The sequence below is a fragment of the Haliotis rufescens genome, unplaced genomic scaffold, assembly GCF_023055435.1.
Source record: "Haliotis rufescens isolate VD_foot unplaced genomic scaffold, xgHalRufe1.0.p SCAF_4, whole genome shotgun sequence".
In the NCBI taxonomy this organism is placed as follows: Eukaryota; Metazoa; Mollusca; class Gastropoda; order Lepetellida; family Haliotidae; genus Haliotis; species Haliotis rufescens.
Window position 1 is genome coordinate 51,736,467 of NW_025964112.1, and position 12,942 is coordinate 51,749,408.

The 12,942-nt window shown below is 44.3% G+C and overlaps 1 protein-coding gene across 1 annotated transcript in view; it reads right to left on the reverse strand.

Moving 5' to 3' along the window:
* Positions 1-3,121: 3,121 nt before the first annotated feature.
* The window catches only part of LOC124150791 (macrophage mannose receptor 1-like), an 85,120-nt gene continuing 75,299 nt past the window's right edge, over positions 3,122-12,942 (reverse strand). Inside the window, exons 42-46 of the mRNA XM_046522867.2 lie at positions 12,646-12,817; positions 10,711-10,959; positions 8,258-8,437; positions 7,008-7,208; positions 3,122-4,562 (exon numbers count right to left, since the gene is read on the reverse strand). Of these exons, the coding sequence (XP_046378823.2) occupies positions 4,315-4,562; positions 7,008-7,208; positions 8,258-8,437; positions 10,711-10,959; positions 12,646-12,817 (1,050 nt within the window). The 3' untranslated portion in view covers positions 3,122-4,314. The remainder of the gene's footprint in view (positions 4,563-7,007; positions 7,209-8,257; positions 8,438-10,710; positions 10,960-12,645; positions 12,818-12,942) is intronic.

Below are 12,942 nucleotides of genomic sequence, written 5' to 3' on the forward strand. Positions count from 1 at the left end.
CGCGTGCCTACCTGTCAGGTAAACCCATCACCTGGCCAGGTGTACACACGCCCTGCAGTCGTAACGCTAGTCATGTAGACTCAACACAATGAATTTCCCTTCTTTGTTAATGAATACATACAACGCGACCTGGATTATTTGATTTTTATTTTACCTCTGCAGATGGTCTAACTTTGAGGTGTGTCTTTCAACCAAGATTTCAAACAGAACTACCAGTCTTTCAATACAGTGTTACTTGTCGGAGTATGTATATGATGTTTGGAGTGTTATTTTGTTGTAATTTGAAGGCTTACCCATTCAGTAGCTCCGGCGTGCCGTGTTACAAAACTGCATTTTGCGCTACTGACTGTTGTAAGTCTATGTTAAGGTATGGGACTTACGATCGCCCTAGCGCTAAGATCGCTTTGTACAACGGCACCCAGGGCTCGTCTTCATCAAGCTGACTGTGTGTCCTCTGTTATCACTCTTCGCCATTGCAAATCCCAGGCCCCGTTTCACAAAGCGGTCGTAATGCAACGAATGCCATGATTCTCATACCTTGACATAAATTTACATTAGTCGTAGCTACGAAACTTTTGTGAAACACTGGCCTGATCATGAGACATCGTGCTGATAGAGTAAAGCACATTCTCGTCATGGTAAATTGGGGTAAATCCCCAGTTCGCCCTGATTTCGATTTTTGGTTTGTCCGCACCATACCCTTAGCTTTCTGCATCAAGTGAGTAGGTGAGTATGGCTTTACGCCGCTTTTAGCAATATTCCAGCAATATCACGGCGGGGGACACCAGAAATGGGCTTCACACATTGTACCCATGTCGGGAATCGAACCCGGGTCTTCTGCATGACGAGCGAACGCTTTAACCACTAGGCTACCCGACCGCCCCTTCTGCATCAAGAGATAAACATCCACGATCTGCTTTGCGTTGTGCTTTCCTCCAAAACGAGGCTGACACGCAATGATATAACTAAACTACTGTTCAATGCGGCGTTAGACCCAACTAAATCACATATCAATCAGAAATAGGTGTGAGTGAGTGAGTTTGGTTTTACGCCGCTTTTAGCAATATTCCAGCGGGGGACACCAGAAATGGGCTTCGGGAATCGAACCCGGGTCTTCAGCGTGACGAGCGAACGCTCTAACCACTAGGCCACCCGACCGCCACTTCAGAAATAGGTAACAGGGCTTCATCTAAACTCGACTGGTCAGCAGTAATACCAGTGGTCACGTGGGCACCATGTCACCCATCAGCCAGGTCACGTGAGCACGACGTCACGCAGGAGCCAGGTCACGTGAGCACGATGTCATACATCAGCCAGGTCACGTGAGCATGATGTCACACATCAACAAGTCATGTGTACAAGATGGCACGCATCAACAAGGTCACGTGAGCACGACGTCACACATAAGCCAGGTCACGTGAGCACGACGTCACACATCAGCCAGGGCTGACAACTGTGGCCACCCGATCCCCGTCATACAACTCTCATTACAACCAATCGGGTCTTGAGGTCTGATCCGGGATCTTCACAAATGTAAATAGTTGAGTATGTTCATATCAGGACACATTATGGTTGTATATATAATTGTACAAACCAGTTGTATCAGAGAGCTTGTACATACCTTCAAATTATTGAGTTCTAACAGGATTAGTAGTTATCAAGCACCCAACTCCTGGACAAGCATCCGCCGTTCTCTTGTGTCACGTGACAACAGAAAGCTATTCCCGTGACAAGAATAACGCTGCACGTGAGTTGAATAAAAAGCCTTAAATTGCTGCTTGAAACGGGATTTTGTGTGACTAGTTAACAGTGTGGTTGAGATTATATATGCTCAAATCGTTTCTTTTTTTTCTTCTTTTTTTTTTCTCTCGCAATACTATTTACAGGCGTCCGTGGCTGGAGCCATTGGCTTTATTCGTAAATTGGACACAAGTTTTGTTTGTGTGTTTGTTGTTTAACGCCGCAATATTCCAGCTATATGACGGCCTTTCATTAATCGAATCCAGTAAATAATTATTATGATCATCGCCTCACGACGCCTGGGTACAATAAATGAGTGAGTGTGGTTTTACGGCGCTTTCAGCAATATTCCCTCAATATCACGGCGGGGAACACCAGAAATAGGCTTCACACATTGTACCCATGTGGGGATTCGAACCCGGGTCTTCGGCGTGACGCGTGAATGCTTAAACCATTAGTCACCCCACCGCCCCTGGTACAATAACACTCAATCAACCAATATTGTTTGGTCGTTCATTTCTGAGACCGGAGTAAAATACAGCTTGCTACCTAATCATTAAACATATTAATATGATTAATGTTGAATTTATTCATCTATTTACCGATATTCTATTCAGTTTATAGTAACAAAAAGTCATGTTACATGTTTGATACTCTATTTTGATACACAACAACTCATGCTACCTTAAAAATATAAAAAAGGTTTTCCCCATCACTTTTAGCAATATTCCATCAATATTATGAAAGTGGCTACTCCACTGCCCCAAGTCTGAAAGTAGTCTGTGTTAAAAAAACCTATGTCAGCATTTGATTATGAATATCGAACTGGGTGAGGTGAGGTGAGGTGAGGTGAGGTGAGGTGAGGTGAGGTGATGTGAGGTGAAATGGGGTTTGAAGTCGCGTCCAAGATTATTGCACTTATATAGCGACCTGCATGCACGTGTGTGTGGCTGCTTGTACTAGTCCGGACTGATGCCGATTTATAGTGCTAACCCACTGAGATACCATGCCGCAGTTTAACATGAATACCCCACTCAGACACAGTATACTGACTCCGAGCCGACCAGTCCTTGTTTTAGCCCCTTAATGCCGAGTGCCAGACAGGATAACAATAAGTACCATTGTTTAATGTCTTTTGGTATGACATAGCCGGGGATCGAACCCGGGATCTTCCGCTCTCCGAGTGGACACTCTACCACCAGACCGCGGAGGCGTTCAGAATATCGAACTGACGATGACTGAACTGAACTCAATTAGTTTAGTACAAGTATCAGTTTCCTGCGATAAATAATATGCGTATCATGGTGAAAAACAACTTGAAGTAAAAATCAAAACGTAACAATAAATAAATGTTTTTGTTTATTTACACAATATACATTCTATAAGGAAACGCAAATAGCATGAAAAACAAACTGTAATATAAATATTCATTTATCAAAGTTTCTAATACATAGCGACATTGCAAAATGATGTGGTATATGATATGTACGAACATGATTACAAATATGATTATTATTCATAATTGCGCTGATTATTTCGGTCAGGAACATAATAATCTCAATTCATGTCCTCAAAAAGCATGGACACATCGTGCAAAACTAAGACATTGCTGTTACGATAAGGCATTCACCGAAGTGGTAAACGTCTGAGACCTGCATCACTTCGGGTTTTCCCCCCACATTAAGCTGACACGCCGCGATATAACTGGAATACTGTTAAAAGCGGCGTTAAAACCCAACTCACTCACTCACTACGATAAGACAGCGACAAATGACCCCACATGGTACAATGAGAGAAGTGAGAAGCGCTCGTTAAATCCCTTTCTACAATAACCTAACTCTATACTACGACCTTTCAAAGTTATGATGTAAGATTAATGAACTAATATGGAGTGACAAGAGTAATTGCTTAAAGAACTGTATAGCTCTCCCTTCTGTAACTACCAACATAAAATAACCATCTCTCAAAGTTCTGCGTTGGGGTAAGTACATGAACCTGTGCATAACAACAGTTATCGTTTGAAACGCACGTAAAATCTGTTCATAAACTTACCACCAACAACACTCTTTGAAAGTTCTTATGTTAGATAATGAATCTACCTGTTGAGATGACACTGATTGCTTGAAGCTCTCGTTAAATCCTTGTGCGAAATACGTTAATCTTTCTCATCGGAAATCCCAAAATGATATCACTGGCACGAGTTATTTTGTCAGTTTGAGCTAAACTGCCGGGAAAAAGAAACTATACACTTGAAAAATGGAATTGACAAAAAAATACAAACGTTATCAAAACGTTAGTAGGCTTAAAACAGTCACAGAAACATTGCAAAACACAACTAGGATACTCGCATCAAATACATCACCATCGAATAAGCATTTCTTGTTTGTTTCATTTTTAGCCACCATTAAACATGGTTTTACAGTTCTTTCCCCTGGCAGTTTATATCATCACGTTGTAGCAACACTGTAGTGTAACTATTAACATAACACAGTGCATCGTTGCAGCCGCATAACGTGTGCGCTCGGATCTACCATCCTGCAAGTGTTGTCAATAGGATTTACAGTTATATTGTCATCAACAGTCTTCTTCTGCACCAAACAGTCCAGAGCCAGGGTTTTTAGAGGACATTGACACTTCTTCCTTGTCCCTGTCATACATGGCGTTTTCAAAACCCAGAGATGGCATATTTGGCAGGAACTTGTATTTCTTTCTGGCTAACAAAAACGCGATGACAACGAGGACGATAAGGGCGATGACCCCGATGAGGATCCCCGCTATAGCGCCCCCCGACATTCCACTGCTGCTGCTGCTGCTGTTGGAGACTGTAGACAAAATGTGTAACTTAGTGAGTGATGACACTCTTTAATGCTGCAGTCGTCAATGTTATAGTTATAGTACTGTGTCCAATGCTACTTGCGCCTTGGCCATGTTATAGTTATAGTACCGTGTCCAATACCACTTGCGCCTTGGCCATGTTATAGTTATAGTACCATGTCCAATACTACTTGCGCCTTGGCCATGTCGTAGTTATAGTACCATGTCCAATGCTACTTGCGCCTTGGCCATGTTATAGTTATAGTACTGTGTCCAATGCTACTTGCGCCTTGGCCATGTTATAGTTATATTACCGTGTCCAATACCACTTGCGCCTTGGCCATGTTATAGTTATAGTACCATGTCCAATACTACTTGCGCCTTGGCCATGTCGTAGTTATAGTACTGTGTCCAATGCTACTTGCGCCTTGGCCATGTTATAGTTATAGTACTGTGTCCAATACTACTTGCGCCTTGGCAATGTTATAGTTATAGTACTGTGTCCAATGCTACTTGCGCCTTGGCCATGTTATAGTTATATTACTGTGTCCAATGCTACTCGCGCCTTGGCCATGTTATAGTTATAGTACTGTATCCAATACTACTTGCGCCTTGGCCATGTTATAGTTATAGTACTGTGTCCAATACCAATTGCGCCTTGGCCATGTTATAGTTATAGTACCATGTCCAATGCTACTTGGCCTTGGCCATGTTATAGTTATAGTACTGTGTCTAATACCACTTGCGCCTTGGCCATGTTATAGTTATAGTACTGTGTCCAATACTACTTGCGCCTTGGCCATGTTATAGTTATAGTACTGTGTCTAATACCACTTGCGCCTTGGCCATGTTATAGTTATAGTACTGTGTCCAATACTATTTGCGCCTTGGCCATGTTATAGTTATAGTACTGTGTCCAATACTACTTGCGCCTTGGCCATGTTATAGTTATAGTACTTTGTCAAATACCAATTGCGCCTTGGCCATGTTATAGTTATAGTACTGTGTCCAATGCTACTTGGCCTTGGCCATGTTATAGTAATAGTACTGTGTCCAATACCAATTGCGCCTTGGCCATGTTATAGTTATAGTACTGTGTCCAATGCTACTTGGCCTTGGCCATGTTATAGTTATAGTACTGTGTCCAATACTACTTGCGCCTTGGCCATGTTAAAGTTATAGTACTGTGTCCAATGCTACTTGGCCTTGGCCATGTTATAGTTATAGTACTGTGTCCAATACTACTTGCGCCTTGGCCATGTTATAGTTATAGTACTGTGTCCAATACTACTTGCGGCTTGGCCATGAAATATTTATAGTACCATGTCCAATACTACTTGCGCCTTGGCCTTGTAATAACTATAATACTATGGCCAATGCCACTCGCGCCTTGACCACGTAATGCTGTGTTTTCTTTGTTGTTTAACGCCGCACTCAGCAATATTCCAGCTCTATGACGGCGGTCTGTAAATAATCGAGTCTGGATCAGACAATCCTGTGATTGACATCAAGAACATCGATCTACTCAAATGAGATACGATGACATGCATCAACAAGGTCAGCAAGACTGACCACCCGATCTCATTAGTCGCCTCTTACAACACGCATGGGTTGCTAAAGGCCATTTCTCACCGGGAACTTCACGGTGGAATGCAGTGGTACGGAGAATGAGTAACGATGTATGCTAATCTGGTCTGCTAACGCACGCCCAGGTCACCCATTGTGCCCACCCAATACGCATTTTCACACATTGTGTTCATCATGTTCAGGGTACCGGGGATACCCGTATTTAAGGACTGTCCCACCGTGTTAAACATGTACCTCATTGGATTAGGTTTGGTTTGTTGTTTAACGCCGCACTCGGCAATATTCCAGCTATATGACGGCGGTCTGTAAATAATCGAGTCTGGACCACACAATCCAGTGATTGACATCACGAGCATCGATCCATACAATTGGGATACGATGACATGCATCAACCAAGTCAGCGAGCCTGACCACTCGATCCCGTTAGTCGCCTCTTACGACAAGCATTGTCTCCTTTTACGGCAAGCATGGGTTGCTGAAGACCTATTCTACCCCGGAATCTTCACTGGCCTCATGGGCTTAGAAAATGAGATTTGATGAATCAAACCACGTGGAATGTGACGTCATCACTTGGAGGCTTCTATATTAATTCAACCCATTGGCCTCTTCAGTTGTATTTCATGATGTTATGGTGTTTGTTCAATAGAGCATCGTTATAGCACTTTTGAATTTTAAACGAGTTGGTTCATTAGAATTGAATGAAATGGTAGTCTTTAGTCATTTTTGCTTTTTAAATATTTTCCATATTCAAGTCCAGCGCTTAATTACGGATAAGATATTCAGTCCTAAATTGTGATTAAACCGATTATAGGCCCTGGGCTTAAATACGTGCATTCCGGGAACTCATAAAGATGAATCTAACTGACCTTGGTTGACCTTGGAGTTGTGAGGCGTGGCAGTTCCTGTGTACGATGGTTGAAAGGTGTTGCCGGCAGGAGTGACGACTGGGTTGAATGGCGTATTTGGGTTGAATGGAGTTTTTCCATTGTGATAAGGCGTGTATGCATTTTGCGGCGTGACGCCTCCACTTTGGGTGGTCCCCAGTTTGGTCGCAACTGTCGATGTACCTGCCATAGATGGGCATGTCTCTTCAATGATGGACATTAACCAAGAACATCTACTAGTTATAACATATTGCAATACCCTAAATGTCTTAAATTCTACTAGCCCCTAGTGCACCTTTAACATTTAAAAATGTGGTCCAGGATAGAGAAATAGGACGGTTCTCTAACATGTTTTACCCAAATATGGCTTAAAAGTATCAAATTGACAAATTAGTATGTTATTACTGAAACACTGTAACCAAGGTTGGTCCGAAACTACAAGTGCATACATACCCAGTAAACGACGCACACTTTCTTTGTAATTCACATTCATTATTGCTAATAAACTCGAGGGTGCCTTGTTTTTCGAATAATATAAAATAAATATTTTCAGTGTGAAATAATAAATGCTGGACTGCTTTTAATTTACCTATGAATATAACTGTGAGAAAACACATTTTGTGCCACAGAACATGTCAAGCATCATATTGATCTCATCTTGTGACCTGACGATATCATTTTGTTAATTATCTGACAGGTCACTCGATGAGTGAGCGAGTGAGTTGGGTTTAACGCCGCTTTTAACAGTATTCCAGTTATATCACGGCGTGTTAGCTTAATGTGGGAGGAAAGGCCGAAGTGAAACCCGCGAGCACGGGTATGGTGCTGACAAATCAAGAAACATAATCGGGTCGAACCGGGATTCGCACCCACGATCAGAGGTTTCTGACGTGCCCAAGGGACGCAACCCTGCACAGCGAATCGCGGCCTTAGACGACTGGACCACCCGTGACCACCCCCACCCCCCTCTCCCCGCTACTCGATGAGAAAAAACCATGTTATTTGACATATCAAGACAAGACAAATATCGCCACTATATACTTATATGGAGACATGATATGATATAGCAATGTAGTGTTTTAGAGTGAGTGAATATGGTTTTACGCCGCTTTCAGCAATGTTCCAGCACTATCAGGCAGGGGACAGGAGGGATGGGCTTCACACATTGTACCGGTGTGGGGAATCGAGCCCGGATCTTCAGCGTAACGGGAGCATTTTAGAAATCGCCTCACTTTTCATTATTTTGCAGATGTAGCCGGCCTGAGTGAAGCAATCGAGGTCGTTCCACTGCCACCCTCCCGACGCCATCATGATGACACAGTCTTGATGCCATTCATTGTCGGTGTCCGAAGGCTCGTTGTGGGCCCAGTGTAGGTAGCTGACTGGGCTCCTGTCTGTCCACACGAAACCCCCTGTAAGTATAAGTAAGTATTAGTTAATATGGTATTTCTTTTATATAATTATTATAGTTTACATTTATATACCGCAGGCATGGGCGGATACAGAGGGTTGGGGGGTGGTGGTGGTGTGTGTGTGTGTGTGTTTGTGTGTGTGTGTGTGTGTGGTGGTGGTGGTGGTGGTGGTGGTGGTGGTGTGTGTGTGTGTGTGTGTGTGTGTGTGTGTGTGTGTGGTGCGCACCCCCCCCCCCTTTTTATTTCGAAAAAATCTTTATTTCTGTAAAAATTACAACCAAAAGCAATAAATAGATCTTAATTGTGCACCCCCCCCCACCCCCGCCTATGGCAGGTATCCAGGTACTAGTGTCTGCTCAAATGCGGTTCTATTTGTTTCCCGACCAGTGGATCCGTTCGCATTCCAGTTATCATTCTCAACTCCCTGGGGAGTATACAGCCCAAGCTGCATCGGGGCGCAAGAAGTTTTTGTACATACAATTCACATATCGCGTACCCATTCCCTGCTGAGGGAAAAGAGGTACATTTGAACTAGGTCACTTGCCGAGGGTGACAGGTATTTGGCGTGATGTACAGCACCCATAGTCCCGTTTACAAATACCACTGTTGACGTCATACGGATATCACTGAGTTAGACAATGGGTTGACGTCATGTTGATGGGGTCAGATTTACCACAAGCTTTTCAACATGGGTGAGGTTACGTGAAATGGGGTTTAACCCCGCGTCCACGATTATTGCACTTATATAACGACGTGCATGATGGACATGATGATGCATTCCATTTTCATTCTCAGCTCCCTGGGGAGTACATAACCCTAGCTTCCTGTTAGGTGCTAGAAGGTTAACACCCATGTATGACATATCAGCGTTGGAAATGAAGCGAGAAAGTCAAGGGGTTCTTGTCATAACCCAATTCTAAAATATAAAGGTTTCGGGTGGACCTTATATTCAAATACCATAGGCGAAGACCTTCAGAACCCCCTTAATTGTGAACACTGTATATGAAGGAGGAGCCTCGTCCAAACAACGTCCGCACCATCCATTACTAACGGAACTACGATCAAATGATTATCTTAGTTCTAAAGGTGTGTTTAGGTGAAATGGGGTTTAACGTCACGTCCAAGATATCATCACGTGTGTGCGTGTGCGTGTGCGTGTGCGTGTGCGTGTTTTCCTGCTTGTACTGGTCCCGACTGATGCCGATTTATAGTGCTTGCCCACTGAGATGCCATCCCGCAGTTTAACATGAATACCCCACTCAGACACAGTATACTGACTTCGAGTCGACCAGTCCTTGTTTGAGCCCCTTAATGTCAAGCGCCAGACAGGGTATCAAAAAGTACCATCTTTTTACGTCTTTTGGTATGACATACAAATGATTTCTTCGGAACAATCAATTATCAAGTGTTGATAAAGATGTTATCAGTATCGTGTGTGCACCCTACTGACTTCACTGTCACACCAAGGGTCATAATCAGAGCAAACAGTGCATCGGATCCAGGCACAGTTGAGGGACACAACTCTGAGGGTTGCAGCGACTGAGATCACCGGGTTCCCATGCCCGTTATACACGTACATATTATACATTATACATGCCAATGGTTTGATATGATTCAGTACTGAGCAGTTATTAACGTTGTTTATAGTAGTTGCAGTTGCACTTTGAGGAACTTTCCAAGAATGAATGCCAGTCTTGATATATATTGTAAGAGAGCCTTTGTTGAAATCTCCCAGTCCAGACTATACCAAATCCTATGAGAAAAAGAATAGAAGTACATCACCATCGAATAACCATTTGTTGTTTGTTTCATTTTTAGCCACCATCAAGCATGGGTGTATACTTTCTTCTACCAGGTGGAGGTGAGGTGAAATGGGGTTTAACGTCGCGTCCAAGATTATAGCAGTATATAGCAGCGTGCATGTACTTGTGTGTTTTTGTGTGGGCTGCTTGTACTAGTCCGGACTGATGCCGATTTATAGTGCTAGCTCACTGAGATACCATGCCGCAGTTTAACATGAATACCCCACTCAGACACAGTATACTGACTCCGAGCCGACCAGTCCTTGTTTTAGTCCCTTAATGCCAAGCGCCAGACAGGGTAACAACAAGTACCATATTTCAACGTCTTTTGGTATGACGCGGTCGGGGATCGAACCCCAGACCTTCCGCTCTCCGGGCGGACGCTCTACCACTAGACCACGGAGGCGGTCTTAACCAGGTGGACCCAGCAGAACCTTAGATGTGAAAGTTTATGGTTGAATAAAATATTACCATCTTCCGTTTTTGACAGTCCTATCCATATATCTGTAGCGCTTTGTCCTGCGATGCCGGTCACCTCCGTCATCACCGCCTGGCTGCTGATGCTGGCGAGCTCCGCCCCCATCCTCTGACACAGGTACCGAGCCTCTGGCCACGACTTGGTCACGTTGGTCATGATCTTGTAGCAGTAGTCTGCCCCTGCTGACCAGGAGGAGTCCGGACAGAAACCCTGGATAGCCGCTGTAGTGACCGGGCCGCTGTCTGAATGGTCAATCAGAACATGTATGCCTTCAGTATACTTGCTTTTGAGGAAGTTAAAGCTATTTTCAACACTATTCAAGTAATATCAAGGTGTGTCAGCTCAGTATGGGTTCAACAAAGAAAAGTGCAGCCCGTTGGACAATGCTGACTAAGCACGGTATGCGACTGGCAGACCAGCGGATCTTGGACGTAACTCTGACAATCTGGCCTTCCACGCCCCGCCTCCAGTCAGTGCCCTCACCAAGGTGCATCTATGAATCTGTATGACATCCTGCACTAACCCATTTGTATGTATGAATGTGTCTGACCGCCAGTATTGACCCATTTGTATGTATGAATGTGTCTGACCGCCAGTATTGACCCATTTGTATGTACGAATGTGTCTGACCGCCAGTATTGACCCAGGTGTATGTATGAATGTGTCTGACCGCCAGTATTGACCAGTTTGTATCTATGAATGTGTCTGACCGTCAGTATTGACCCATTTGTATCTATGAACGTGTCTGACCGCCAGTACTGACCCAGGTGTATCTATGAACGTGTCTGACCGCCAGTACTGACCCAGGTGTATGTATGAACGTGTCTGACCGCCAGTACTGACCCAGGTGTATGTATGAATGTGTCTGACCGTCAGTATTGACCCATTTGTATCTATGAATGTGTCTGACCGTCAGTATTGACCCATTTGTATCTATGAATGTGTCTGACCGTCAGTATTGACCCATTTGTATCTATGAACGTGTCTGACCGCCAGTACTGACCCAGGTGTATCTATGAACGTGTCTGACCGCCAGTACTGACCCAGGTGTATCTATTAATGTGTCTGACCGCCAGTACTGACCCAGGTCTATGTATGAACGTGTCTGACCGCCACTACTGACCCAGGTGTATCTATGAACGTGTCTGACCGCCACTACTGACCCAGGTGTATCTATGAACGTGTCTGACCGCCACTACTGACCCAGGTCTATCTATGAACGTGTCTGACCGCCAGTACTGACCCAGGTGTATCTATGAACGTGTCTGACCGCCACTACTGACCCAGGTGTATGTATGAACGTGTCTGACCGCCAGTACTGACCCAGGTCTATGTATGAACGTGTCTGACCGTCAGTATTGACCCATTTGTATCTATGAACGTGTCTGACCGCCAGTACTGACCCAGGTATATGTATGAATGTGTCTGACCGCCAGTACTGACCCAGGTGTATGTATGAACGTGTCTGACCGCCAGTACTGACCCAGGTGTATCTATGAATGTGTCTGACCGCCAGTACTGACCCAGGTGTATCTATGAACGTGTCTGACCGCCACTACTGACCCAGGTGTATCTATGAATGTGTCTGACCGCCAGTACTGACCTGACCCAGGTGTATCTATGAATGTGTCTGACCGCCAGTACTGACCCAGGTGTATCTATGAATGTGTCTGACCGCCAGTACTGACCCAGGTGTATCTATGAACGTGTCTGACCGCCAGTACTGACCCAGGTGTATCTATGAACGTGTCTGACCGCCAGTACTGACCCAGGTCTATGTATGAACGTGTCTGACCGTCAGTATTGACCCATTTGTATCTATGAATGTGTCTGACCGCCAGTACTGACCCAGGTGTATCTATGAATGTGTCTGACCGCCACTACTGACCCAGGTGTATCTATGAATGTGTCTGACCGCCAGTACTGACCCAGGTGTATCTCGCAGATGTAATTGTTGAGGTTGGCACACAGGGTGTTGTTCCACCTGAAGTTCCTCTTCTCAACAACACAGCCCTCGCCGTCGGATGTCGATGGCTCCTTGTACGCCCATCTGGTTAACTGGACAGGGTATTTGTCTGTCCATGTGAAGTGGCCGTTACCCTGAAATAAACCAAGTACAACCATAATGTCAACTATGTCACGGTGTACGATCACCTATCAACATTTTCACTGAATTGAGATGAAATGGAACATATAACTAAAGTAAATATGTCTGACGACCACAA